This window comes from Sus scrofa, chromosome 8 (genome assembly GCF_054392235.1).
Source record: "Sus scrofa isolate SSC_HxYL_T2T_F1_AM1 chromosome 8, Sscrofa_HxYL_maternal_Yorkshire_Landrace_v2.0, whole genome shotgun sequence".
In the NCBI taxonomy this organism is placed as follows: Eukaryota; Metazoa; Chordata; class Mammalia; order Artiodactyla; family Suidae; genus Sus; species Sus scrofa.
This window is the reverse complement of record NC_139390.1, coordinates 232,418-257,212: the sequence shown is the minus strand read 5'-3', so window position 1 is coordinate 257,212 and position 24,795 is coordinate 232,418. Positions and strand designations below refer to the sequence as shown.

Below are 24,795 nucleotides of genomic sequence, written 5' to 3'. Positions count from 1 at the left end.
GCGGGAAACGGCGCCCCCGACCCGCGGCCGGACTGGAAAGGACTTTTCCCAGGGGAGTCGCGCGCGTACCCGTCCGCCCGCTGGGTGCCCCTCACGGGCGGAGGCGTTGGGTGTGCGGGGCCCTGTCCGCGGGGGGAGGGCAGCCCCCGGGACCCACGCGCAAGGGGATCGGATGGCGCGGGCTGGGGGTCGTATCCGGGATTCCGAACTAATGGGTGGGCCGGGGTCGTGCGCGCCGGCTCGGAGAGACAGCGCCCCAAGACCCGCGAATCCGGCCAGGGAGCCGGGTTTGGGAGCGGGGGTGGGGGGGCGGCTCCGCCCCCCGCCCCGCGGGCGCCCGCCCCGCGCCGCTGCCCCGCCCTCCTCGTCACGCTCGGACGCGGGCGGGGGGCGGGGAGCGCCTCCATGTGACGCGCCCTCCTCGCGGTGCCCTTCAGCTGCCGCCGCAGTTCCCGGCGCGCCACATGGAACCGGCCGGCCCGAGCGCGCTCTGCCGCTGACCGCCCGCCAGCCCGCCCGCGCTGCGGCCCCGGGAAGGTAACCGGCGTCCCCGCGCGCGGCCCCCTCCCCGGCCCTGCGGCCCCCTCCGCGGCCCAGGCTGGGCGCGCACTGAGCCCCTGGCGGGCGCTGTCCGCAGACGCGGTGCTGAAGCGGCTCCAGGGTCCCGGCCCTCCTTCCTGCTCCTTGGCCCGCATCTCCTGCCGCTCGAATCTCCCCTTCCCCTCGCTCGTCCTCTCTCTCTCTCTCTCTCTCTCTCTCTCTCTCTCTCTCTCTCTCTCTTTTCCCTATGTTCTGGCGCGCTCCCGCCTGAGGGCTGCTTGGCTGAGCTGGGCAGCTCGATCTCCTGCAAAGCCAAGGGGTACGGCGGCCGCGGGAGCTCCGAACCGCGCGGGGCGGCGGTGGGAGGGCTGCGGAAGCTCCAGCGGCACCTGGTCTCTCTGTGTCTGGGCCTGAGGCTTCCTCTTCCCCCCCTAGTCCTCCACCCCACCCCGCCACCAGAAGCCAGGGGAGAAGTTTGGAAGAGAATCTGTGTTGCGGCAAGGGCGCCCCTGCGCGCGAGCGCTTTGCGAACAGGCAGGGGCACTCCCGCCCCCTGCCCCCTCCGCAGCCCGCACACTCGCGGATCTCCTTCGTCTGAAGGGGAAAAAAACGCAAATAGCGCATCTCCAGGGACCTGGGTTTCCCTGCCAGGAGCGACCTCACAAGGGGGGAGGGGACACACCGCAGCTGCAGGTTTTATAGGAAGCACCTCCCACCAGACCTCCAGCTGGCCTGGACCCTGGAGAGCCCCATCCACGCAAGTGCATGTGGAGGGATGGACTGCCCCCCCCCCCATTTTATTTGTTTCCTGAAGGCTGGGCCCCCTGCAGTTTCTCCTTTCCACCTCAGTCTCTGCTGTGGGCTGGTGGCCTTGGGTGCCGGCCTCTCCCCTGGATGGTACCTGGTCTCCGAAGACTCTTTCCTTGGGAACCAAAGGGAGCGCCCACTCAGGTCTCAACCTTTAGATGGACCCAGGGTTCCACCAAGGAGGCAGCAGAGCCAGTCACCTCCAAACGCCCCTGGGCCTGCCCCACTTGGCGCAGGCTGGTTCCTCTGAGCTGCACCCCCCTCCCTGCATTCGCAGCCAGAAGCTGGCATCAGAAACCCCAAGGCCAGGGGAGACTATTTTGCAGGGGCCTCGGGTGCCCGTCCCAGTGCTGTGGTCTGGCCTTGAGGTGTGGGGGAACCATGAATGATGCTCTCTCAGACCCCAGACCCATGCCCAGGGAAGCCGGGCAGGTGCGAGGAAGAAGTCCTCCCCCGCCCTGTCGGAGGATGACTTGTGCCCACGTCCTCTCCCCAGGCAGAGGACTTCTGGCCACACTCGAATGTGAGCTACGGCCCTCCAAGGAGCCACTGAGGACTCAAAGCCATCGCCATGGAGTTCGTGATGAAACAGGCCCTGGGAGGTAGGAGGGGCCGCTGCATCCCCAGCAGCAGGCGGACACGCGGGGTTGAGCACAAATGTCACATGACACCCAAAGCACACTGCAGGCCCCTCCGGACAGAGTGGGGGAGGCAGGGACCAAAGGCAGCCCCTCCCGAAGCACCTTGGCCAGCTTTGGGGCGGGGGGTATGCACACCTAGTACCAGGATGTGCAGAGCTGAAGCACCTCCACCCCGCCTTGGGAGGACACCCCACGGTAGGTTGAGGGGAACGGGGGCCAGTCTGGCCAGAGCCGGTGGCCCCCACAAGGACATTGCTTCTGGTGAGCAGAGCTGCAAGAGGCTGCAGGGTGGCTACGGCCACTGGAGTGCGGGTAAGGAGCAGAGATGGGCTGGTGGCATCCAGCAAGGGCTTCATGGTGTCACCGGGGTGGGGCCAGCAGTGTGTACAGGGAGCCGGGGCTGGCTGAGCTCAGGGACAAGAGAAGAGGCCCCGGGTAACTCGTGTGCCCTCCCCCATGGAGCAGTGCAGCCTCTTGTGTGTGCTGGGGGAAGGGAGCCCTTCCGGCCCTGCCGACTGCTTTTGAAAGGAATCCTGTACCTGCTTGGCTGGAGGCCATCTCCACGGCCAGAGACCCTGGCCTGGTGGGGAGGTGGTAAACGCAGTGGGCCGGGACCCAGGCCCAGGAGGTGGGCAGGGCAGCGGGCCGAGGTCCACACTGGTACAGATGCAACCCGGGCCTGACTCTGCGGTTAGAGATGTCTTCTTTGGGTGATGGCACCAGCCTTGGACCTCACGTGGTCTCTGTGGGCCACGCCCTGACCCAGTGCCTTTCACAGCCTGGCATGAGCCAGGTGAAGCATGACAAGGCCACTCCTTGGCAGGAGGGACTGAGCGCTCCTCACCAGAGACGGGGTGCCGTGGGCGCTGTCACGCTAGGCGCAAGGGGCAGGGTCGAGGGCCAGTGGCACAGAGCCCAGACAGGGGCCCCGCGTGTGGCTTCTCTTGGAAAGTGGCGGCACTTCCACTCAACATGAATTAACCGAAGAGACTGAGCCTGGCCCAGGGCCACCCTTCCTGAGATTTTGTGGTCAAGGATAGGCTGCAGGTTGAGTCTAATTATAATGATGACGTCACTGGGACGTGATTCAGGGACGGGCCGCATCCTGGCAGCAGGAGGGATCCGAGTTCCACCCAGCCAGTCCCAGGCTGTTACAGATAATTAATTAGGTGGCTAATTCAGGCCTGAGGTGGGCTTGTAGGAAAACTGAAATATCTGATTTGGCTGTCTACATGGCTGGAATTAGCAGGGTAATTGCCAGCCTGGATTCCCTTTGTTCTGTGTCAGCCCAAAGTTTCTCCTTCGATGGCGATGGGGAGGGCTTCACCAGCCACTTGGGAGCCTGGGCGTGGAGGGGTGCAGCCAGCCAGGCACCTCCAGGCAGCCCCTCCCTGGTGCCCCGGGCCCAGCGTGCCCCCTGCCCGCACCCCGTCCTCACCCCAGTGCTGCTGGGGGCGGGGGCTGCTCCGCGTGAGACTGAGTTTTCTCTCCCCCAGCGGGCGTCATTTTGGTGTCTCGGGATGAGTGTGGGTGAGAGGCAGACAGACGGAGACCGGGAGACGGTGCCGAGAGAGACAGAGCAGAGCCGCAGACACAGAGGCAGGACAGACCCGGGACGCTGTCCAGAGACAGGCGGGCCCAGGGGAGACACAGCCAGACACAGACCAAGAAGGGGAAGGCAGTGCCGTGGACCCTGGACGCAGAGATGTGGAGAAACAGGCCTGGAGGGGGACAGACGCAGGATGGGACAGCGGGGGCCAGGCAGCCTGGAGTCAGGCGGGGCAGGCAGCGGGGCGCGAGGCTCAGAGCAGAACTGCAGGAGGAATACACCACGGAGGAGACAGGGCGCTGGGCCCGGGACCAAGGGACTCGAGCAAATGGGTCAGGAAGTGTCAGTGCAGGACAGACGGACAGAGAGGGACACTCAGGGAAACACAGAGAGAGAGGCAGAGTGAGATGGACAGACTGAGAGACAGTGAGAAACAGGGATGTTTCAGAAACAAAGTGAGAAATGGAGTCGGGGCCAGAAGCAGCCCTGTCCCCACACGCACGCCCATGCGCCCGCTTCCCAGTGCTTGTCGTCTGCCTGATCCTGCGTCTCGGGCAAGGCCTTTGTTGGTGCAGAGGCTTTGAAATGACTCCTGGCGGAGACTGCAGTTGAGGGCCTCAAGAGCCCTGAGATAGACAGACAGACAAGACAATGGGCAGCCCCCAGACACGTGCGGCTGTGTCTGTTTGGTCTTGTCCACTCTGGGACTCTTGGGCAGAATCCAGCCCAGGGCCTGCTGGGCCTCAGACAGGTGCCTGCCCTTGTCTGAAGCCTCCAAAGCCCTGGCCCCTGCCCGCCTGGCTGAGCGTTTCAGGAGAGGGCTCGTGGGCTTGTCCACGGCTTGTGCCCCTCGCTTCCTTGAGCGGCTGCTTTCTGCTCCACTGGCAGCCTCGGCCCTCTGTGTGCCAGTCTTTGGCGTGTGCTGGGCACCTACCGCCAGGCTGGTCCGGGTGAGACAGCCACGTGCTGATGTTGCAGAGGGCAGACCGAGGGGCGGCTGGGGCTCAGGGAGAGCCAGGCCTCGCTTGGACCCCACCATGAGACTCCGGGCCAGCCCAGCCTTTCCCGTATTCCTCCGTAGACGCCTGGCTGCCGTGTGTGCAGCCCAGTGCCTCCTGGGCCCCAGGCCTGGCCGGCGGGGTTCTGGCTCTGCCGCTGTAGCTGCCGCGGGGCCCCTGCTGATGGCCTGTCTGGTTGGATGCAGAGCCCACCTCTCTGGGACCACAGGTCGTATGGGGGTGGGGCGGGGACCTCTGGGGGCGCCTGCTGCAGGTGGGCAGGGAAGGGGAGGGAGTTGACAGGGCGTCTTGGTGGTGGGGTTCGGGGCAGGCGGACTGGGGAGGGCAGCTGGGAAGAGGGCGGGCAGAGAGGGCAGCAAGCGGCAGGTAGGGGGCTGTCTTCGACACGGCCCAAGGTGGTGGCCCCTGGGACTCAGGTGCTAGCACATCGACTGTCCTGTCAGGTCCCAGCAAAGCCAGTCCTGTCAGGTAGACGCCTGGCGCCAAGCTGTTCCTCTGAGGGCCCTGGAGGAAGGGATGGGGGCTCCAGAGTTCCTGCCCCGAGGTGGCAGGCTCTGCTCGGATGCTCCAGTCTCAGCCCCTGGAGATGGAGACAGGAGTGGACGTTGGAGGGCTTTGCACAGTGGCCTTCTCTCTCTCTCTCTCTCTCTTTCTCTCTGTGTCTCTGTATCTCTGTCTGTCTGTCTCTCTCTCTCTGTCTCTGTCTCTCTCTGTCTCTGTCTTTCTGTCTCTCTCTCTGTCTCTGTCTCTCTCTTTGTTTCTCTCTGTCTCTGTCTATGTCTCTGTCTCTCTTGATGCAGCCTGAATGGGGCTGGGCGGGGCTTGTGGGCTGGTGAGGGCACCTTTGTTTCTCTCAGACTCTGCCCAGGACACAGCTCTGCTGGGGGCTGCCCCGAGGCCAGGGAGATGGGGGCCCTGCAGGGCTGGCAGGGAGAATTCTCTTGGGGCCACGTGGTCGAGGAGAGCGACCAGCTGTTGGCGAACTCGTTCTCGCCAAGAGAATGTCCTGGAGGCCTTTACAGGTGCTGGGCCTCCCGAAATCCATCAGGACACCTCCAGGTTGAGGAGTTCCCACAGTGGTTCAGTGGGTTAAGGACCCGACATAGTATCCATGCAGATGCGGGGTCAATCCCTAGCCTCGCTCAGTGGGTTAAGGATCCAGTGTGGCTGTTGTGTAGACCAGCAGCTACAGCTCTGATTCGACCCCTAGCCTGGGAGCCTGCCCTAGGTGCGGACATAAAGAGAGAGGAGAGAAAAGGACTTCCAGATTTAAATCAGCCAGTGCCCGGTGCCCATGATGCGCTGATGCCAAGTCGTATGGTGGCTTGGGAGCTTGTCAGCGGCAAAGCGGCCTTGAACTGGAGCCAGGCGCTCCGGCCACATTTGCGTGGATCTGGGACTCGGGGTCCCTCAAGGGTATAATTTGAAGAAGCGGTTTTCCCCCAAGGCCAGGAGTGGTGCATGGCCCTGGAACTATGCTTACTCGTGCAGAGAGTGCAGGCCCTTGTCAGGTTGCTGTGGACGCTCCGTAGGCTAATTCAGAAGCAGCATGGCTGCTTTGGCTCAAGTGATCTGGTTTGTGGCTGGCTGTCCCGTCACTGCCTCCGTGTGACATGTTCTGTGTCTGGACGTGGTTAGGTCCTTGGGGCTGGCGTGGAGGCAGCGGAGGGCTTCGCACAGGAGCGGGTGTCTGAGGTGGGCTCCCCGGAGGAGCAGAGGAGTCTGGGATGTCGTGCGTGCAAAGGCCCAGGGGACCCTTGGCTGAGACAGGCTCGGAAAGCAGCGGGGGACTCCGGGGCCCCGGAGACCAAGCCTGAGGGGGTCTTTTTTCCGAGCCCAGTTCTGCCCTGGGCCCAGAGGTTCAGTCGGTGTGGACGTGTCCTGTGATGAATTGGCCCTGGACCCGTCCTGCGGGCAGGCGGGCTCTGCTGAGGGGCTGCCCTGTTGCGGGGAGTCGGGGGCTGTGCGGGCCTGTGCCTGGTGCGCCGGAAGCAGGAGGGAAGAAGAGCCGCCGGCCCGAGGCGGGCCTGCACGTGTGCCGGCAGCTGGGGCACCGCATCACCCAGATCCCCGTGGGTGGACAGAGGGTGCTCCTCCAGCACCCACAGGGAGAGCCCGGGGCCCGGGGCCCTACAGTCGGGTCCTCCACACCGTGTGTGGTGGGCTGTGCGCGTGGCTGGGGCACCTCTGGGGTCTGGTGGAGGCCAAGGGACCAGATCCAGGGGGAGGAGGGCAGCACCCACCTCCGGGCTCACACGAGACGGGTGGGCTGGGTGGGGAGAGGCCCCTCCGCGCATGGGAGCCCCTCCCTCGGTGCCCACACTTCTCCCTCCTGCAGGGGCTTCGCGGGGCCTCCTTCCTGCTGGGCAGCAGCCTGGGCCCCGCCTCCCGGCTGCCAGCTTGGTTCCACTGCGCCCAGTGGGGGCCTGACTGCAGCTGCCTCGGGGGCCCAGCCCTGGGGTTCGTGAGGTCCCTGCCTCACCCTTAGGCCCTCAAGTCACAACCATGGAGGCAGGTCCTGACCCGCAGTGTCTGCCTGCGGGACTCTACGCCGAGGGCGAGGCCTGGCCTCCCCAGCCTGTCCCAAACCCAGGTCCTCAGGGCAGGGCTGGCCCAGGCTCCTCTCCCCATTCTGCCTGCCTGGGGGCTAACACTGCTTCTCTGGGTCTTCCCACGTATGCGGGGCTGCTCTGCTGGGTGCTGGCCAGGGGAGGCCACGTGCTCTGGCGTCTGGGAGGATGGATGTCACAGAGTGAGCTGGACTGCAGGGGCAGGAGCAGATTGGGCGGGAAAACTAGAACTCTGCATCGGGGAAGATGCTTTTGACTCAAACTACAAAGAACCAGAGCTTCAGTCGAAGTTTATTTCTCCCGTGATGAGGCCTGAGGAAGCAGCTCTGCTCCCAGACCTGGCTCTGACTTACCTTGTGCCACTGTCATCCTGGTGGCGTCTTCCGCTCGCTCTTCAGGGTCACACAGTGGCTGCGACTGCTCCAGCGTCACATCCACAGTTAGGGCAGGAAGACGGGAGGAAGAAGGAGACACAACCCCTTTGTCCGCTTGGACCACGTGTCTGTGGACTCTCCTGGAGTGTTCCATCTCTATGTCACAGGCAAGGTCTGGGAAGGCGAGGGCCAAGGTGGCCTCATCACCCTTAGCCAAGGGGGTGGGTGGGACAGATGGCTCCCGTCGGCCTGGGAAACTGATTTCCAGATGTGGGCTCCCCGGTGCAGGAGCTCCTCCGAGGGCAGGGGTGCCGCCTTCCTCCCCTGCGCCCGCGTGACAGCCAGGCTCCTCGTCAGGCACACACCTCCTCAAGATGAGCAAATACCCACATTCGTGCAGAAAGGGCTTCCAGATGCTGTGGTGGATGGAGAAGGGGCTAGCTCACTTCGCAGGGCTCGGCAGAGACGCCCTTACCCCCCAGCTCGGGGGCTCCAAGGACCCTTCAGAGCAATGGTCTTTTCTCCGGAACCCTTGAAGGAGAGCCCTTCCCTGGGGAGAGGGCGCACCTGGCTGGTTAGGCTGCAGCTCGACTACAAACGCTTTCGGCCCAGCAAGGAGATAGAACGCAGATAATGCACTTCAGCTGATAAAGTCGCTTATTTTTTGCCTCGTTGGTTGGCAAGACGTTCTGGTTGGGATTAAAGTGTTTGTTTTAATAGCTCCCGAGAGACGGGGCTCTTGGTAATCTTAGGCTGACATGGGAGCCGCGGGCTGGCTCTGGATCGCCCCGTGTTTAACGCTGGGACATTACACAGAGCAGGGGATTCGTGAAAATTTCAGAATCAGCATCAAATCCAGGAAAATCCCAATACTGACAAGTTTCAGTGACCTCGGCCTCATAAACTCAAACCCAGGTCAAATCAGATCGGAGTGGGGGAGCAGCAACGGGCTCCTGGCGGCTCCCAGGGGCCCCTCCCCAGGCGCCCCCTCTGGGCTCAGGCTCAGCGAGGGCAGAGGGGAGGAGGGCAGGGTCCCCCCCCCCGACTCCTGCTGGCGGCTGGGGACTGCTTGGAGCAGCCTGGTTCTGTCTGGGGGGTGGGGGGTCCTGGCTAGGCTTTCTCCAGACCCCCCTCCTGCGGGTGCTTGGGCTTTGCACACGTTACTGTTTTTCCAGCAGTGCCCTCACGTGTCTCACCTCCTGGACATGGAGAATGAGACTCCTCTCACCCCTGCAGGGGTCAGTCAGGACCCCTGGCTGCTTCCTAGGGGGCAGCCTGGCAGGGTCTGGGGGCGCCCCCATCCTACCCTGTAGGTCTCATGGATTGGATGGTGGACTGTAGTGTCCAGGCAGAAGGAGAGGCTGAGGCCAGGCCACTTCTTGGGCGCCAGTGGAAGGCTCGGGGTACTGGGTTCTGAGTGCTGGGTGCTGTGGCCAGGTGCTGAGTGCTATGTGCTGAGTCTGAGGATGCCAGGTGCTGCATGTGAGGTACTGAGGGCACTGAGGGTTGGGTTCTGAGTGCTAGTTCTGAATGTTAAGTGTTGGGTGCTGGATGCCAGTCCTGGGTGCTGAGGGTGCTGCATGCTGATTGCTAGCTGCTGGATGCCTGTGCTCAGGGTATGGCGTGCTAAGTTGGGTGCTGAGGGTCCTGGGGGCTGGATGCCAGGGCTGGGTGCTGAGGGAGCTGAGTGCTGCGTGCTAGGTGCTGGATGCCAGTGCAGACTGAGAGTCTGGAGAGAGAAGACTCGGGGGGTTGGCAGCCGGCGGGAGCAGCCCAGTCTGCACTTTTTGGTGCTAATGGCTGCTCCTCATGTGCCCCTGGAAAAGCCATGGCCTCTTGTGAATGGAAACGTCAGACCCACGTGCTGAGCTCTGCTTCCTGGGCTGGCGGGTGGGTTTCACTGGGACAGGGTGCTGTCCCCTGCTTTCGCCCTCTGGGGCCAAGCAGCACAGGACCTGGGAAAGCCCTTGGTGGGGGGCCTTGGGAGAGGCAACGGAACAGGTGCTGGGTGCCTGGGGGGCTGCAGGAGGAGCCAGGGAGGATCAGTTTGCTAGAGGGCAAGGGGGGAGCCCTAAGCAGAACTGCTAGCCTCAGACCTGGAGGGTCCCTGGGGCCGTGGGATCACCTGGCACTCAGCCTTTCTTTAGAAGGAAGCCTCTGAACCCGGAGACCCCATGTGCCTGGGTCCCAGGGTAAGAGCAGGCTTCTGTCTGCCCATCAGGCCCGTGGACGCGCTGCTAGCAGAGCCTGCCCTGCCCAGGAGACGATGTGGTGGGGGGACTTTGAGCCCCGGCAGTCACAGCTCGATGACCCTGTGCGTCCATCCCACTCCCAGCTGCACATCGGGCGAGGCACCCATCACCCAGCCTCTGTGGAGATGGCTAGAAGGGACTTGGGTGGGGGGCGGCCCTGAGCCACTGCTCGGCCTCAGGGTGGCTGGGAGGTGGGGGCAGGATGGGTCCTCCCCAGGGCCCAGTTCCTTCCTGGCCAGTGGTGCCCGGACTCCATCCCTGAAGCGTGTCCCTTCCGCAGAGTGGCACTGGGGGGCCGGCAGGGTGGCCAGTGAGGGGCCAGGCAGGTGTGCGAGGAAGCCGGGCAGCTGCCATCTGTCTTGGAGCCGAGTGCTGTTTGGCTTCCTGACTGGCATTGTCATCTTGCCTCTGTCCCTGTGTCCCCCCCCCCCCCCCCCCCCGCCAAGCCAAGACCTGGCCCTCCTCCTGGCGCCCGGCTCCACGGGGGCCTCCCCAGCCAGTTTGGACAGGGAGCAGGGTTTGCAAAGTGCAGGAGGAGGCTATGGCAGCGGGCGAAGGAGCGCGGAGCCATGCGGCCGAGATCAAGAGCTGGGGCCTTCCGGGGGGCCTCCAGCAGCCCCTCGCCAAGCCCCGCGGTCAGCAGCATGAGACGGGGCCTTGCCTGGGCCTCCGCTCCCTCAGGGCTGGACCAGCCTCGGGACAGGTGGGCTCTGCCTGCCGCGAGGACCGCGCAGGAAGCCCGATTTCCCTCTGCTTGGCCAGCGGGCCGGGCGCGACAGGGCCTGGAAGGCGGGCCAGGAGGCCGGACAGCGGACGGTGTCGGAGGTGGCTGTCGCCGCTCCTTGGCAGCTGCTTTGTTGGTGGGCCCAGGACAGCAGTCGGAGCCGTCGACGGCCTGCGCTGCCGCGGCCCCGCCTCGCCCGGGCCCAGCGCCTCCCGCCGGCGGGCGGCTGAGGAGCCTTTGCTTTATGGTTTGGTCGAGTGGTTACCGCGCAGCAGCATCCGAAGGACAGATGTGACTCAGCGCGCATCGCCTTAACCTTCGCCTCTTCGCATGCTTCCTTGCTCTCTCACTGATCTCATCTCACTACATGGACGAAATTTTCTTCTTAAAAACCTACTGTAGTGGTTTGAAATCTCCAAGCCCTTTAAATACATTATTCAAGCTCCGATTGCTAGAGTCAGGAAGGACGCCTCGTGTTCTGAGCTCGCGCCAAGTCCCCCGAGACGTCCCTGAGCCCTCGATGTTTGTGGTGACATCCAGAGGGTGGTTTCACAGTTGCTGTTTCCCTCACATATGAAAAATGTTTTTATCTTTTTATTCGACTTGATAGGAGGTATTTATACATAGCTATTTTTAACTTGAACGCGGTTCTCCCCCGCGGTGAAAATAGTAGCCCTTCCCGCAGGGCGCACTGACGGGGTGCGGAACAGTGTGAAGACGCGGTGGCTCTCAGGCGCATCTGCTAGACTCACTCGTCACTTACGTGAAGGGGTAGTATTTGAAACTACCTTTTCAAAGAGAAATGCCTTCGGAGTCACCTCTAACTTTAAAAGATTCTACAAAGTCCTTTCGACTGTCGGGTTTTTAGAACTAACTCGAGCTGGAGAAGAGTCAGCCTTCCTCCCGCCTTGAGCCTGGTCGGAGGCGGCTTCGGACGGGAGCGGGTACCAGCATCGCCACCTCGCAGCAGCTGCTGAGCAGGCCCGTCTCGGGGAGCCTGTCTGCTTCGTGGACAGAGGGAGAACCAACTCGCCCTTGGGGTGATGAGCGCCAGCATCAGGACAGACTAACCTGCAAGTTCAAGGAGCAGTTTGTACAAGTTGCGAAGGTCCTGTCGGGGGTGGGGTGGGGGTCCTAACCCTGATCCAGACCGAAGGGGCCCCTGGAACTTAAAGGGGCTCAATTCTCAAGGTGCCACCTGAGTGGCTCCCGTGTGTGCGCCCACTCCTGGTCCTCAGTGCTCCGTGGAGCATCTCTGACATTCTGTTCATTTCCTGGAATGGGTGGGGGGCTCCGAGGTCGGGATGGACCTCCTGCCCATCCCCCTGAACGGTCACCTCGGCCCCTGAGGCGCAGTGTCCCCCTGAGCCAAGCTGGGTGCCCAGTGACACTGCTTCCCGCGGAAGCTTTGGCTTGGCCCACAGTTCCTGTGTCATTTTCCGTGTGTCTGGTTGTCGGTGTGCTCTGTCCGACTCTTCCCGCGCTGCAGCAGCCCGCCCCCAGTATTCCTGTGTGATTAAAGGGCCCTCGTGAACTGGCCACTGTCCTCTCTGGAGCCCTGCCCAGCGCCGGCACCTTCTGCCCCATCGGCAAGGTTGCATCCCCACCGTCACTTGTCACTCAACCCCCCTCCTCTCTCCGCTCCAGCTGGGCGCTCGGGAACTTTCCCAGAGAGGGTGCACAGTGGCAGGTGGGCCTCTCTGCTTTCGCGCCTGACTGCCAGTTGGGCGGGGTATGAAGTTTCAGATTTTGAAGAATTTCCTCCTTGAAACTTCGAGTCTTATTCTGCTGTCTGGCAGGTTCTGGAGCTGCTATTAAGCCTCAGGCTGTTCTCACTTCTAGAGACCCGGAAGTCCTGACCTGACTTTCTGCACGGCCTGTCTGTTTTCCTCTCTAGAAGCTTTTACGGTCGCCCCCTCCACCCTGGCGTTTTGAAATTGCAAACCTCAGGACCTTGCTGTGGGTCTTCCATCCACCTGCTGGTGCAAGATGCTCGGCCCCGGACGGTGCCCTGCTGCTCTGGGGCGACCCCCACCAGCCCTCTCAGCTGCGGGGCGCCGTGCTCCGATGCCGTGTCCTCGTATTTTCGGTGCTGTGGTCCACCCCCAGAGCTGTTGTTCTACTCTCTGGGGTATTGCCTTAATTTCATTTTCTAACTCTTCACCTGCGCTTTCTGTTTCTGCCCCACGTCTTCTGCGCCAGAAGCTCTTCCGTGCATTCTAAATGCCCTTCGTCCCAAGGCGTCCCCCCTCCCTGGTTCTGTCACCTCTGAGCCCCTTGCAAGTGGCTGTTCAGTGCCAACTTCACGTGGGGGCTCTCAGGGTGCACTGTCACACTTCAGTGACTTCTGAAAGCCTGGCTGGAGGCCTTGTGGGCCGTGGGGGGCTTTGGGGCTTACCTGTGGGGTCGACGTGTAGATAAGCTGGCTTTTACGTTTGGAGAGCCCCAAGTGGTAGGGGCTTTTGGTCTTGTTTAGGGGCATGGTTCCATTTCTCCAGAAACAGATTCTCCGTGGCTGGATGGGGGGTTGTGTCAGCAGGTCCCTGATTTCAGGAAACAATTGTCCACTTGACTCTTGTCTGCAGGTGGACATGTCACCTCTGCTCCAACAGCACCCGAGACTGGCCCCAGTCGGGAGGGTCTCTTTTTGACCCCCCCCCCCTTGTTGCTTGAGTGGTGGGTCCTCAGGAAGGGAGTGCAGGTGCCCCCGTATGGACCTCAGTGCACCCCTCGAACCCCACCTTCCCCAGGGCCTGGTACCCCCAACCCCAGAACCTCCCTGGGAAACAGAGCAGCTACTCACTCTGCCCAGGTGCCACGCACGTCTACCTCCCTTTGCCCCAGATTTGATGCCTCTGTTACCTTGTTCTTTCTTCACCTGTTCTGTTTGTCCCTGTGAAATTGGACTTGTTTACTTCTTTTAGTGGGGTTGTGGAAAGTGGCATAGATCAGCATGTGCTTTCTCTCTCTCTCTCTCTCTCTTTTTGCTTTTTAGGGCCCTGTCTGTGGCATAAGGAGGTTCCCAGGCTAGGGGTCCAATCAAGCTACAGCTGCCGGCCTACACCACAGCCACAGCAATGCAGGATCTGAATCGCGTCTGCAGCCTACACCACGGCTCACGGCAATGCCGGATCCTTAACCCGCTGAGCGAGGCCAGGGGTAGAACCCGCATCCTCATGGTTCCCAGTCGGATTCGTTTCCGCTGCGCCATGATGGGAACTCCAAGCACGTGTGTTCAGTGCAGCACGTTTGTCAGAACTCAGCACCATCAGCTCTAAGGATGCCCACTAGGATGCCCAGGATTAGAGCACCTGGAATGAGCATGTGGGATGTGGGGTTACCTGGACGGAGCCGGCCGGGCGTTAGGAAGACCCGTGCAGGCAGACCTCAGCCCACGGCAATAAAGAGGACATCACAAAGAGGTCACGTGCATTTTTCGGTGTCCCGGTACATATGTTTACACTACAGCACAGTCTGTTAAATGCGCAATCATATTATTTCCCAAAAAATGGTGTACCTATCCTGCTTAAAAAATTTTACTGCTGGAGTTCCCGTCGTGGCGCAGTGGTTAACGAATCCGACTAGGAACCACAAGGTTGCGAGTTCGGTCCCTGCCCTTGCTCAGTGGGTTAACGATCCGGCGTTGCCGTGAGCTGTGGTGTAGGTTGCAGACGCGGCTCGGATCCCGTGTTGCTGTGGCTCTGGCGTAGGCCGGTGGCTACAGCTCCGATTCAACCCCTGGCCTGGGAACCTCCATATGCCGCGGGAGCGGCCCAAGAAATAGCAACAACAACAACAACAACAACAACAACAACAACAAAAGACAAAAAGACAAAAAAAAAAAAAATTTTTTACTGCTGAAAAATGCTAACCTTTGTCTGAGGCTTCAGTGAGCCATCATCCTTTTTGCCGGTGGAGGGTTTGGAGTGTGGGGAGAGTTACGGGAACGCGACGAGAGACGTGAAGGAGCAGATGCGGCTGGAAGCACGGACCCGTTAGACCTGCTCGACACAGGGTCACCACAAACTTCGTGAAAAACGCAGCTTCTGCAAAGCGCAATAAACAAATCACAGTAAAGCAAGGGACAGCGGCCTTGGGCCACCCGGCATTAGGATAAATAGTAGTATGGCATCGCGTGTCAGGGCGGCTGGCGTGAGGATAAGTAACATCACAGCCGCTGGTGTCAGGGCGGCTGGCGTGAGGATAGCTAGTTGCACAGCAGCTTCAGTGCGGCAGGAGATCGTGCACGGCTGTGTCTTCTGTGGACACACGTTTCCAAACCACCTGAAAGGCAAAGCATCTAGTGTTAGGACCCTTGGTGTTAGGAGAAGCAGCATTAGAACACCTCGTGTTGGGACACCTGGCATGGGGCTTGCGTGAATTCACTGCCTTAGACTTCAGTGGTACCCAATCTGCGTCATCCCGGTTCTGCTCTTAGAAGCAGTGCTGCAGTGGCGCTGCACGGACAGCCTGCCATTCGATGTGTGTTTGCTGAGTTCTTACCGTGAGCTGGACACATAGGAACAGTCTCTGCCTGATGGGGCACACATCCCAGAGTCAGAAACAGATCAACAAAATGCAGGTAAGCAAACACTAAGGCGAGGTTACAGTAGGTGCCCTGTAGGAGGGCAATCCAGTGGGTGCTTGTGTCTCCGGTGGTCTGTTTGTGTGGAGGTGGCAGTGCTGTGGCCACAGAGGGTGGCCTTCTCGGAGGCTGCGATGTCCATGGTGACAGGACTGCAGCCTGGCGGGAGGCTTGCACGGCTTTCTTCTGTGGACGCGCGTTTCCAGACTGCCGTCTAAATAGATCCCACAAACCTACACCCAGCCGTGCTCCACTACGCAGATCACGCAGGCCCTCCCGACGTGGGGTTTTGCCAAACTTGCTGACTAGATGGATGAAATGGGTCTCACTTTAAGTACGTTTTTTGGATAATAGTGTGAATTAACATCTTTCATCCACTCAGCAAACTTTCTGAATATCTGATAGTAGCCGCATCATTTGCAAGCTGTGCGCTTCAGGGGAATTTTCCGTTATTTGCCGTCCAGGTTGGTCACGTGCTGTTTAGCTCGGTGACGCTGCCGACGTTGTCACCACGTGCGTTTCCTCAGTCAGCGCTGTCAGGCTTTGGGGGCTTCCTCCTTCCAGTCTGTTTCTTCCCATTCCTCTGCTCACCTGGTGGGTTTTCCCTGGACGCCAGACGTGGGTTAGTTCGCCCGGTCAGTGGTGGTGGTTCTGTTTCCCTAAAATGCTCACTTTGTTCAGTGGCCGGTCAGGTTCTCTAGAGACAGTTGGCTTCTTTCCTGTCTTGTTTTTGACCTTCGTTACTGGGAGCAGAGCAACGCTGAGTATAAGGATAATTCTTCCCACAACCGAGGCCTCCCCTTCTTCCTGCTCAGACAGGTGCCTGGTGATCTGGGGCTTTTTCTGCTCTTGCTCTTGGAACTTTTTTTTTTTTTTTTTTTGCTTTTTAGGGCCGTACCCGTGGCATATGGAACTTCCCAGGCTAGGGGTCAAAATGGAGCTACAGCTGCGGGTCTACACCCCAGCCACAGCAACACCCGATCATTAACCCACTGAGCAAGGCCAGGGATCGAACCCACATCCTCATGGATACTAGTCGGGTTCATTTCAGCTGCACCACAATGGGAACTCCCTCTTGGAATATTCTCGTAAAAGGCAGAGATCACTGGATTGGGTAGAAGATCAAGACTCGACTTTGTGATACCACTAAGAAACTCACTTGAAATATAAAAACACACATAAGGGAAAAGTGCAAAGATGGAAAAAAGATTAGCCACATTAATATCAATGAAAAGAAGCCTGGAATGGCCGTATTAGTGTCAAACAGAGAAGATTTCAGAGCAAAGATTCTGAGCAGGGCTGCAGATGGCCCTTTCCAGGCGGGGAAGGGGCCCGTTCACCAAGAGGACGCAGCCGTCCCGACCGTTTCCACTCATGACAGCTGAGCTTTAAGACACATGAACAAGGGAGTTCCCTGGTGGTTCCGTGGGTGGAGAATCTGGCATTGTCACTGCAGCAGATCAGGTCACTGCTGAGGCGCGGCTTCAGTCCCTGGCCCAGGAACTGCCACATGCTGTGGGCGCGGCCAAGAAAAAAGACACGTGAACAAAAGCAGGTGGAGCTTAAGGGATGAACAGACAGCCCGCAAGTCCAGGGGTGACGTTCAGAAGGACACAGATCTGAGCCAGACGTCAACTGACCCGGCTGCCTGAGTCCACACACACTCCAAACGGCAGCACACGGGCCTCTGCCGAGGCGGACCTTACTCACGGCCCTAAAACCAGCCCCCGTAAATGTGAACGCTGAGGTCGGGCCACATGCGTTCTCTGCGCAGCGGGAGAAGCAGGAAGACACGGCAGGAAGTCGCCGGCCGGTCCCCCGGATAGTTGGAAACTGAACCACACACCTCTGAACACCCACGGAAGCGGGAAGGAATCAAAAGGGAAATTGGAAAGTCTTGTGAACTGAGTGGGAATGAGAAAAATAGATACAAATTTGTGGGATTCAGTGAAGTAGTGTTTAGAGGGAGACATATACAATCACACACGTCAATAAAAGTGAAGAAAGGGCTCAAGGATTAACTTTGACTTTTTTTTTTTTAGGGCCTCACCTGCGGCGCAGGAGGTTCCCAGGCTAGGAGTCGAATCGGGGTGCAGCTACCAGCCTACACCACAGCCACAGCAACACCAGATCCAAGCCGCATCTGAGACCTACACCACAGCTCACGGCAATGCCGGATCCTTGCTTAACCCACTGAGCGAGGCCAGGGATCGAACCTGCAGTCTCATGGTTCCCAGTTGGATTTGTTTCCACTGCACCATGGTGGGGAACTCCTAACCTCCAACTCCCAACATCAGAAACTAGGAAAAGAAAATCAGATGAAACCCAAAGTCAGCAGAACCAAGGAAATAATAAAGATCAGAATAGAAATTAATGAAATAGAGGGCAGGAGTGAAACAGAAAGCTAGTTCTTTTAGACAATAAATACAATTGGACTCATATCCAAAATATATCAGGAACTGTCGCCATTCAGTACTAAGAAGGTCGGAGTTATCATCACGGCTCACTGGGTTAAAAACCCGACTAGTATCCATGAGGACTCGGGTTCGACCCCTGGCCCCACTCAGTGGGTTAGGGATCTGGTGTTGCTATGGCTGTGGTGAAGGCCGGCAGCTGCAGCTCTGATTCAGCCCATAGCCTGGGAACCTCCATAAGCTGCAGGTGTGGCCCTAGAATAATAATAACAACAACAAAATATCCATAAGCCAATTTAGAAAAGGGCAGAAGCACAGGGAGGTGGACTGCAGCCTTGGCTCAAAGCAGGCTGGCGGGAGATGGAGGTGACAGTGACGCTGAGAGCATCGCCGCAGGTGGGGGGTGCGATGGGGTGGCGCCCATCCTGAGTCCTCCTCCCCAATCCGTAACCCCAGACTAATCAAGAGAAAAACACCAGACAAATGCTAATCGAGAGACACAAAATTCCCAGAAAGCACTCCTCAAGAGCAGCAAGGCGAGCAAAACCCGGGGAGGTCTGAGGAACTGCCACGGCCCGAGGCGCCTCGGGAGATCTGCTGGCCAACGTGCATGGGCCCTGGGAGGGTCCCCGGACAGAAAGAGGCCTCAGGTGGACACTGGGAGGTCAGTTAGTGAGGGCGTCATCACTGCGCTTGACTGTGACACGGGCACACTGGTGCCACTGCCAACAGCCGGGGATTGTTGTCCCCTGCAGTGCGGGCACGAGGGGCTCCTGTACTACCTGTCTTCATCACATTTCTGTTCATCTACAATTGTTCCGAGAGAAAAAGTTTATTTTTGAAAGTGTGCAAATGATTTGAGTAGGGATTCCGCCAAATAAGGCATAAAAATAGTGGCTAAGGACATAGAAAGATGCTCCGCATCCCTGGTCAGGAGGGACACGCAACCGCTGGAGGGTCAGAGCCGCGAGGACAGGAAACAGCGCGTGTTGGCGAGGACCCGGGGACGCTGAACCCTCAGTCGCTGCTGGGGGCAGCTTACAATGGTGCAGCTACTTTGGAAAACAGCTGGGCAGTTCTTCAAAAGTGGATCCTCGATTTACCATACAACTCAGTGTCCATTCCTGGAAAAATTAAAGCTCATGTGCACACAGACTTGGCTCTGAACACGCAGGCCGCCGACATTCCCGCAGAGACCCAGGCGAGGGCGTCACGGAGACCGCCAGCCCCTCCCCACAATCGGCGCCTATCCAGAGACGCCGTTTCTGCAAGGTTCTGGAGAATTCAGTGATCTACAGAGACAGAAAGTAGGCCGAGGTTGTCCGGGGGTGGTTTGGCTGGAGGAATTACACGGGGCCCCCAGGAAAGTCTGCCGGGGGGTGGGGGGGTGTGTCCAGTATCCTGATGCGGTGATGGGTCCACGAAGGTGCCTGTTGATCAAACTGCATGGTTTGTAGTATGGCCGCTCCAGCTTCACAAAGCCGTTGTTAAGATGGGTCGTGTCGGAGTTACTGCTCTAACACGTCGGGTTAAGAATCCAACTGCAGGAGTTCCCATCGTGGCGCAGTGGTTGACGAATCCGACTAGGAACCATGAGGTTGCGGGTTCGGTCCCTGCCCTTGCTCAGTAGGTTAACGATCCGGCGTTGCCGTGAGCTGTGGTGTAGATTGCAGACGCGGCTTGGATCCTGAGTTGCTATGGCTCTGGTGTAGGCTGGTGGCTACGGCTCCGATTGGACCCCTAGCCTGGGAACCTCCATATGCTGCAGGAGTGGCTCATGTAAAGGCAAAAAGACAAAAAAAAAAAAAAAAAAAAAAAAAAAAGAATCCAACTGCAGCAGCTCAGGTGGCCGCAGAGGCTCAGGTTCCATCCCCAGCCCAGGAACTTCCTTACGCCGGGGGTGAGGCCATAAAAACAAAGACAGGTGTTGTCACCGAGGACGCCTACCTCTGTGATGGTTGTGCGGTGGTCGAGGTCACACGTATGGGCGCAGAGCCCGAGGCCTGGCCGCACCCGGGCCCCTGCTCCAGGCAGGGCGGGATGTGGCCGTGCCAGGCGGGCACAGGGCGAGTGAGAGCCTCGGCGCACACGGCTGTGGGGGGCAGGGGCAGCCCCTCGCGAGGGAGGCAGGCGGGTGCCGGCCTGGGAACAGGGGTGAGCCTGATTCCTGCCGGGTGCACGGCGGCGCCAGGCGAGCAGCTCCTTCCTGCTTTAACCATCTTTCCTTCCCTGAAATGACCCTGCCCAGTGCGAATTGTGCGAGAAGTGCCAGGCTGCTGTTCCCATCTCCAGCTGAGCATTTTGCACTGCCGTTTATGGGGGAGGCCGGCCCCCCAACCCCCAACCAATTTTTGGCATCGTTCTGATGCTGCCTTCACAAAAATAACCAGCAGGACTCCCTTCTCCTCCTCCCTTCCAGGAAGGTTCTAAATGCCGCTGGAGTTACCCGTTTCTTGAATGTCTGAGAGGATCCATCTGTTGAATTCTTAGACGTAGTTCTCAGTTTGTGACGTTTTTAGAGAATCTCCTTCACTCAGGTTTTCAAGTGTACGAGGAGCACGTGCAAAGGTCGTCTGCCCACTCCAGTGTCCTTTCCACCCGCAGCCGTTTCTCACTTGGTTTTTCCTCTGAATTTGCGTATCTCTGTGCTTGCTTTCCACCCCCTCGCGCCAGCAGGCTGCCTGTCCCTGTGTCCCCATCGGCCCCAGGGACCTGCCGGTCCGCTACCCCGTGGATCCTGCAAGTCCCGGCCTCCTCCCCCGGCTCCCCGAAACGCAGCGGCTGTGCTCCCCGTACCTCCTGCCTCACGGGAGAGACTCCACACGCACGGGGTCTGCCCGGAGGGCTCTGGTTCCTGGTTTCTGTTGGTCTGCTTTCCCGGGTCAGAGCTTTGGCTTCATTCCTGCTTTGAAGATGTGTTGAGGCTTCTCGGCAGCCTGATTTCTTTTTCTTTGAGACACAGGATTATAGATCAATTTAAATTTATGCTTCTCTTTCTCTCTTTTTTTTTTTTTTCCTTTTTATGGCCACACCTGCAGCATATGGAAGTTCCCAGGCTAGGGGCTGAGCCGGAACTTGCAGCTGCCAGCCTACACCACAGCCACAGCCGTGCCAGATCCGAGCTTGGCTGAGACCTACACCACAGCTCACGGCAATGCCAGATCCTTAACCCACTGAGCAAAGCCAGGGATCAAACCTGCGTCCTCATGGATACTACTCAGGTTCTTAACCCATTGAGCCACAATGGGAACTCCTGGGAATTTTTTTTTTTTTTTTCTTTTTAGGGCTGCACCTGCAGCACATGGAAGGTCCCAGGCTAGGGGTCAAATTAGAACTATAGCCGCCAGCCGACACCACAGCCACAGCAACACCAGATCTGAACTGCTTCTGTGACCTACACCACAGCTCATGACAACGCCGGATTTTTAACCCATTGAGAGAGGCCAGGGATCGAACCCACATCCTCATGGAGACTAGTTGGATTCATTTCTGCCGAGCTGTAAGAGGAAATCTCCTTGGAATGTTTTGTTTTGTTGTGTTTTTTGTCTTTTTGCTATTTCTTTGGGCCGCTCCCGCGGCATATGGAGATTCCCAGGCTAGGGGTCGAATCGGAGCCGTAGCCACCAGCCTACGCCAGAGCCACAGCAACGCGGGATCCGAGCCGCGTCTGCAACCTACACCACAGCTCACGGCAACGCCGGATCCTTAACCCACTGAGCGAGGTCAAACCCGCAACCTCATGGTTCCTAGTCGGATTCCGGAGCTCCCGTCGTGGCGCAGTGGTTAACGAATCCGACTAGGAACCATGAGGTTGTGGGTTCGGTCCCTGGCCTCACTCAGTGGGTTAAGGATCCGGCGTTGCCGTGAGCTGTGGTGTAGGTTGCAGACGCGGCTCGGATCCCACGTTGCTGTGGCTCTGGCGTAGGCCGGTGGTTACGGCTCCGATTCGACCCCTAGCCTGGGAACCTCCATATGCCGCGGGAGCGGCCAAGAAATAGCAACAACAACAACAACAAAAGACAAAAAAAACAAAAAAAAATTTTTTTTTTTAAATTTCTTGGTTGCACCCATGGCATGTAGAAATTCTGGGGCCAGGAATGGAAGCCTTGCCACAGCAGCGACCCGAGCCACGTCACTGTAGTGACAACGCTGGCTCCTTAACCCACTGCACCACAAGAGAACTCCCTAATGGAATTGTTTTTACACTTCATTTTCCAATTGTTAGCTGCTACCATATAACAACCCACTTGTTTGTTGCTTTTTAATCTCACATCTTGGCCTTTGCTAGGTTGATGTATTTGTTCTAGTTGTGGTTTTGTAGAGTCCTTTGAATTTTCTGCACAGATGAAATGTTGTTTGTTAATAAAGATGATTTTACTTCTTCCTTTCCAATCGTCATGCTTTTGCTTCTTCTCCTGCCTCGGTGCAGGGACCGGGTCCTCCAGGACAAGGGGTTTGGGAGCGTCCTTTGCTCGTTACTGAGGAAAGCTTTCAGCAGTTCACCGGGGACTGCAGTGTTAGCTGTAGGATTTGCTGAGGTTTTATGTGTGGCTGAGTACAGGATATGCGTGCCTCTTAGATCTTTAAAAACTCACCACTCGCTGTGTGTTGGGCACTGGTCCAGGTGTTGGGAGTCCAGCCGCGAGCTGGTCAGAGTCGCTGCCCTCGCGGAGCTGGCCTTCCATTGGCAGAGACTGACGATAAAGAAGCAAGCAAACACAGGGGCACCTCAGGCTGGCGCGGGCTCTAGGACAGTAAGGCTGGGCGACAGGGCGGACAGAGGTGAGGGCGGTTTTCCTTTGCCCACTTTCATTTTGGCTTCATATTCAGATGGTTCGTCAATAAAGATTGGTGCTTTTATGTGCGAATCCATCTTCGTGCTTCCCCCAAGGAACTCAGGGTGCCCAGCCCTGGAGAGGGAGATCCGGTTCTTTGTCTGCCGTTCTGAGGCGCCGCCTGTCACTGATCACATGTCTGAGTCTGTGTGTTTGTGGGTCTTCGGGTCCTCCCAGGCACCATGGCACAGCGGGCGCCGTGGGTCCCATGCCTCCTGGTTCTCCCTTGAGGCGTCTCCTGGCCAAGAGGGGCCTCTTGCATTTCCGTCGGTCACATTCTTGCTTGCCAACTGCCACAGAATCTCCTTTTCGACGCTCGAGAGTCTGAGGGCAATTGCGCTGAACTGTGACTCATTTGTGGAGAACTGACATTACATTACCGATAAGCATGACGTGTCTTTATTTATTTAGGTGTGTTTTAGTTTTTCATTACACTTTATATTTTTTCCCATAGCTTTATTTGAAGTTAAAAAATATTTGGAGTTCTTGCTGTGGCGCAGAGGAAACGAATCTGACTAGTACCCATGAGGATGCAGGTTTGATCCCTGGCCTTGCTCAGTGGGTTAAGGATCCAGCATTGCTGTGAGCTGTGGTGTAGGTTGCAGACGCGGCTCAGATCCTGTGTTGCTGTGGCTGTGGTGTAGACCGGCAGCTACAGCTCTGATTCAACTCCTAGCCTGGGAACTTCCATATGTCGAGAGTGCGGCCCTAAAAAGCAAAAAAAAAAAAAGTTTTTTTTTTTTTTTTCCCCAGGACTGGCAGAGTCTTGGGAGCGCTGGGACGCAGGATTAATCCCCAGCCCGGCACAATGGGTTAAGGATCTGGTGTTGCTGCATCTGCGGCATAGGTCCCAACTATGGCTTGGATCTGATCCCTAGCCCAGGAACTCCATATGCCACAGAGTGGCCAAAAAAGAAAAAATAATTGACTTTAAATGCAACATGGTACCCTGGGTTGGATCCTGGAACAGAAAAAGCACATTAGTGGGAAAACTGGTGACACCAAGTAGAACCTGTAGTTTGGTTGATCGTGTGGATTATCTCAGCTTTGATGAAGCTTCCATGGTTAACGCGCGGGGACGCCGGCCAAGTGCGTGCAGGAGACCTTTTGCCACCTGGGTGACTCTTCCGTAAACGGAAATTATTTCAAGATGGAGTTTGAAAGATCAACTTTAGGAATTCCCTTGTGGTGCCGTGGGTTAAGAATCCAGCATTGTCACTGCAGCGGCTCAGATCACTTCTCTGGCACAAGTTCAATCCCTGGCTGGGGAATTTCCACATGCTGTGGGCATAGCCAGAAAAAGAATATATATATGTGTGTGTGTGTGTATAGAGAGAGGGGAGAGATTTCAACTTATGCTCTACTTCAGTAAACACGGCTTTGACTCTGCGTAGGGACATGACCGTAACTGGATGAACCCATGCTGCCGAGCGCTGCCGAGCAGGGTTTTGACCACAGGGTGCCCGGGGCACACGCAGAATCCCAAGGAAACCTGTCTAAAAAGACTCTGGGTTTGGGAGCAAGTTTGGGAATTCGGCGCAGTAAGAAGAGCAGGTACAAAGGTCCTGAGGTGGGGACATCCCAGCCCCTCACTCCGCCTCGGCTCTGTCCCCAGGCCTGCAGAGAAAACAGCATCCCCCTTGCCTGCAGAGTGGGATGGGTGGTACAAGGGGTGGGCGGGGGTGGGGTGGGGTGGCAGGGACCGGCGTAGGTGGCAGGGGACAGACTTTGTGGAGCCTGCGGTGGAGGCCCTGGGCAGGACCGGGCCAGCTCCGTGGCTTTCGTTATTCAGGCCTTGGCAAATCTAGCTCTTTTATTTCTGAATAATCCACCCCCTCAAGTATGGGTCCCCCTCCAAGGCAGAAAGGTGACCCCACCTCATCCTGCCTGGGGTCACTGCGCTCCGCGCCCCACTAGTCACCCTAGTGATGGCGAAGGTGAGGCTGAGGCTCAGCAAAGAGTGAGGGAAGGGACCGGGTCGCCCCTGCAGCCGGCACCTCTCCGTGGCCAATCGGCCTGGCTGGGGGTCCGGCCTTGGGCGCCCGCGGGGACAGCTCGCTGCCAGCGAAGGCAGCCTCGCTCCTTGGCGGCTGCGGGGGCGCCTCGCGGGGCTGGGCGAAGGGCAGAGGGCCCGGCAGGAGCCGGGCGGCCCGAGCGCAGCGGCACGCGGGTTCGGGCGCCGGCCTCTCCCCGCCAGGGGGCGCTTCCCGAGGCGCAGAACCGGGGCCCGGCGGACCCGGCAGGACCGCGCTGCGGGCACCCCCAGGGCGGGGCCGCCGGGACAGGCAGCGGCTTTGCAGCGGTGGAGTGACCACAGCCCCCCGGCCCTGGCCTGGGAGAGGTCACCCGGCCCCCCCGGAGGGGAGCTGCTCTCTTCGCCTTCTCTGCTTCCTCCCGGGAGGTGGCCCGGGCCAGCGCACAAGTGTGGGCAGGACAAGAATGCCTGGGCCGTGCGCGCGCGCGCGGGGGCGACGACTCCCCCCGA

The 24,795-nt window shown here is 58.9% G+C and overlaps 1 protein-coding gene across 2 annotated transcripts in view; it reads left to right on the top strand.

Annotated features, from left to right (window-relative positions):
• Nucleotides 1-462: 462 nt before the first annotated feature.
• Nucleotides 463-24,795, top strand: part of CPLX1 (complexin 1) — a 33,346-nt gene continuing 9,013 nt past the window's right edge. For both annotated transcript variants that reach the window (XM_003356825.5, XM_084971168.1), the window contains exons 1-2: nt 463-537; nt 1,844-1,949. In XM_003356825.5, the coding sequence (XP_003356873.1) occupies nt 1,919-1,949 (31 nt within the window). In that variant the 5' untranslated portion in view covers nt 463-537; nt 1,844-1,918. The remainder of the gene's footprint in view (nt 538-1,843; nt 1,950-24,795) is intronic.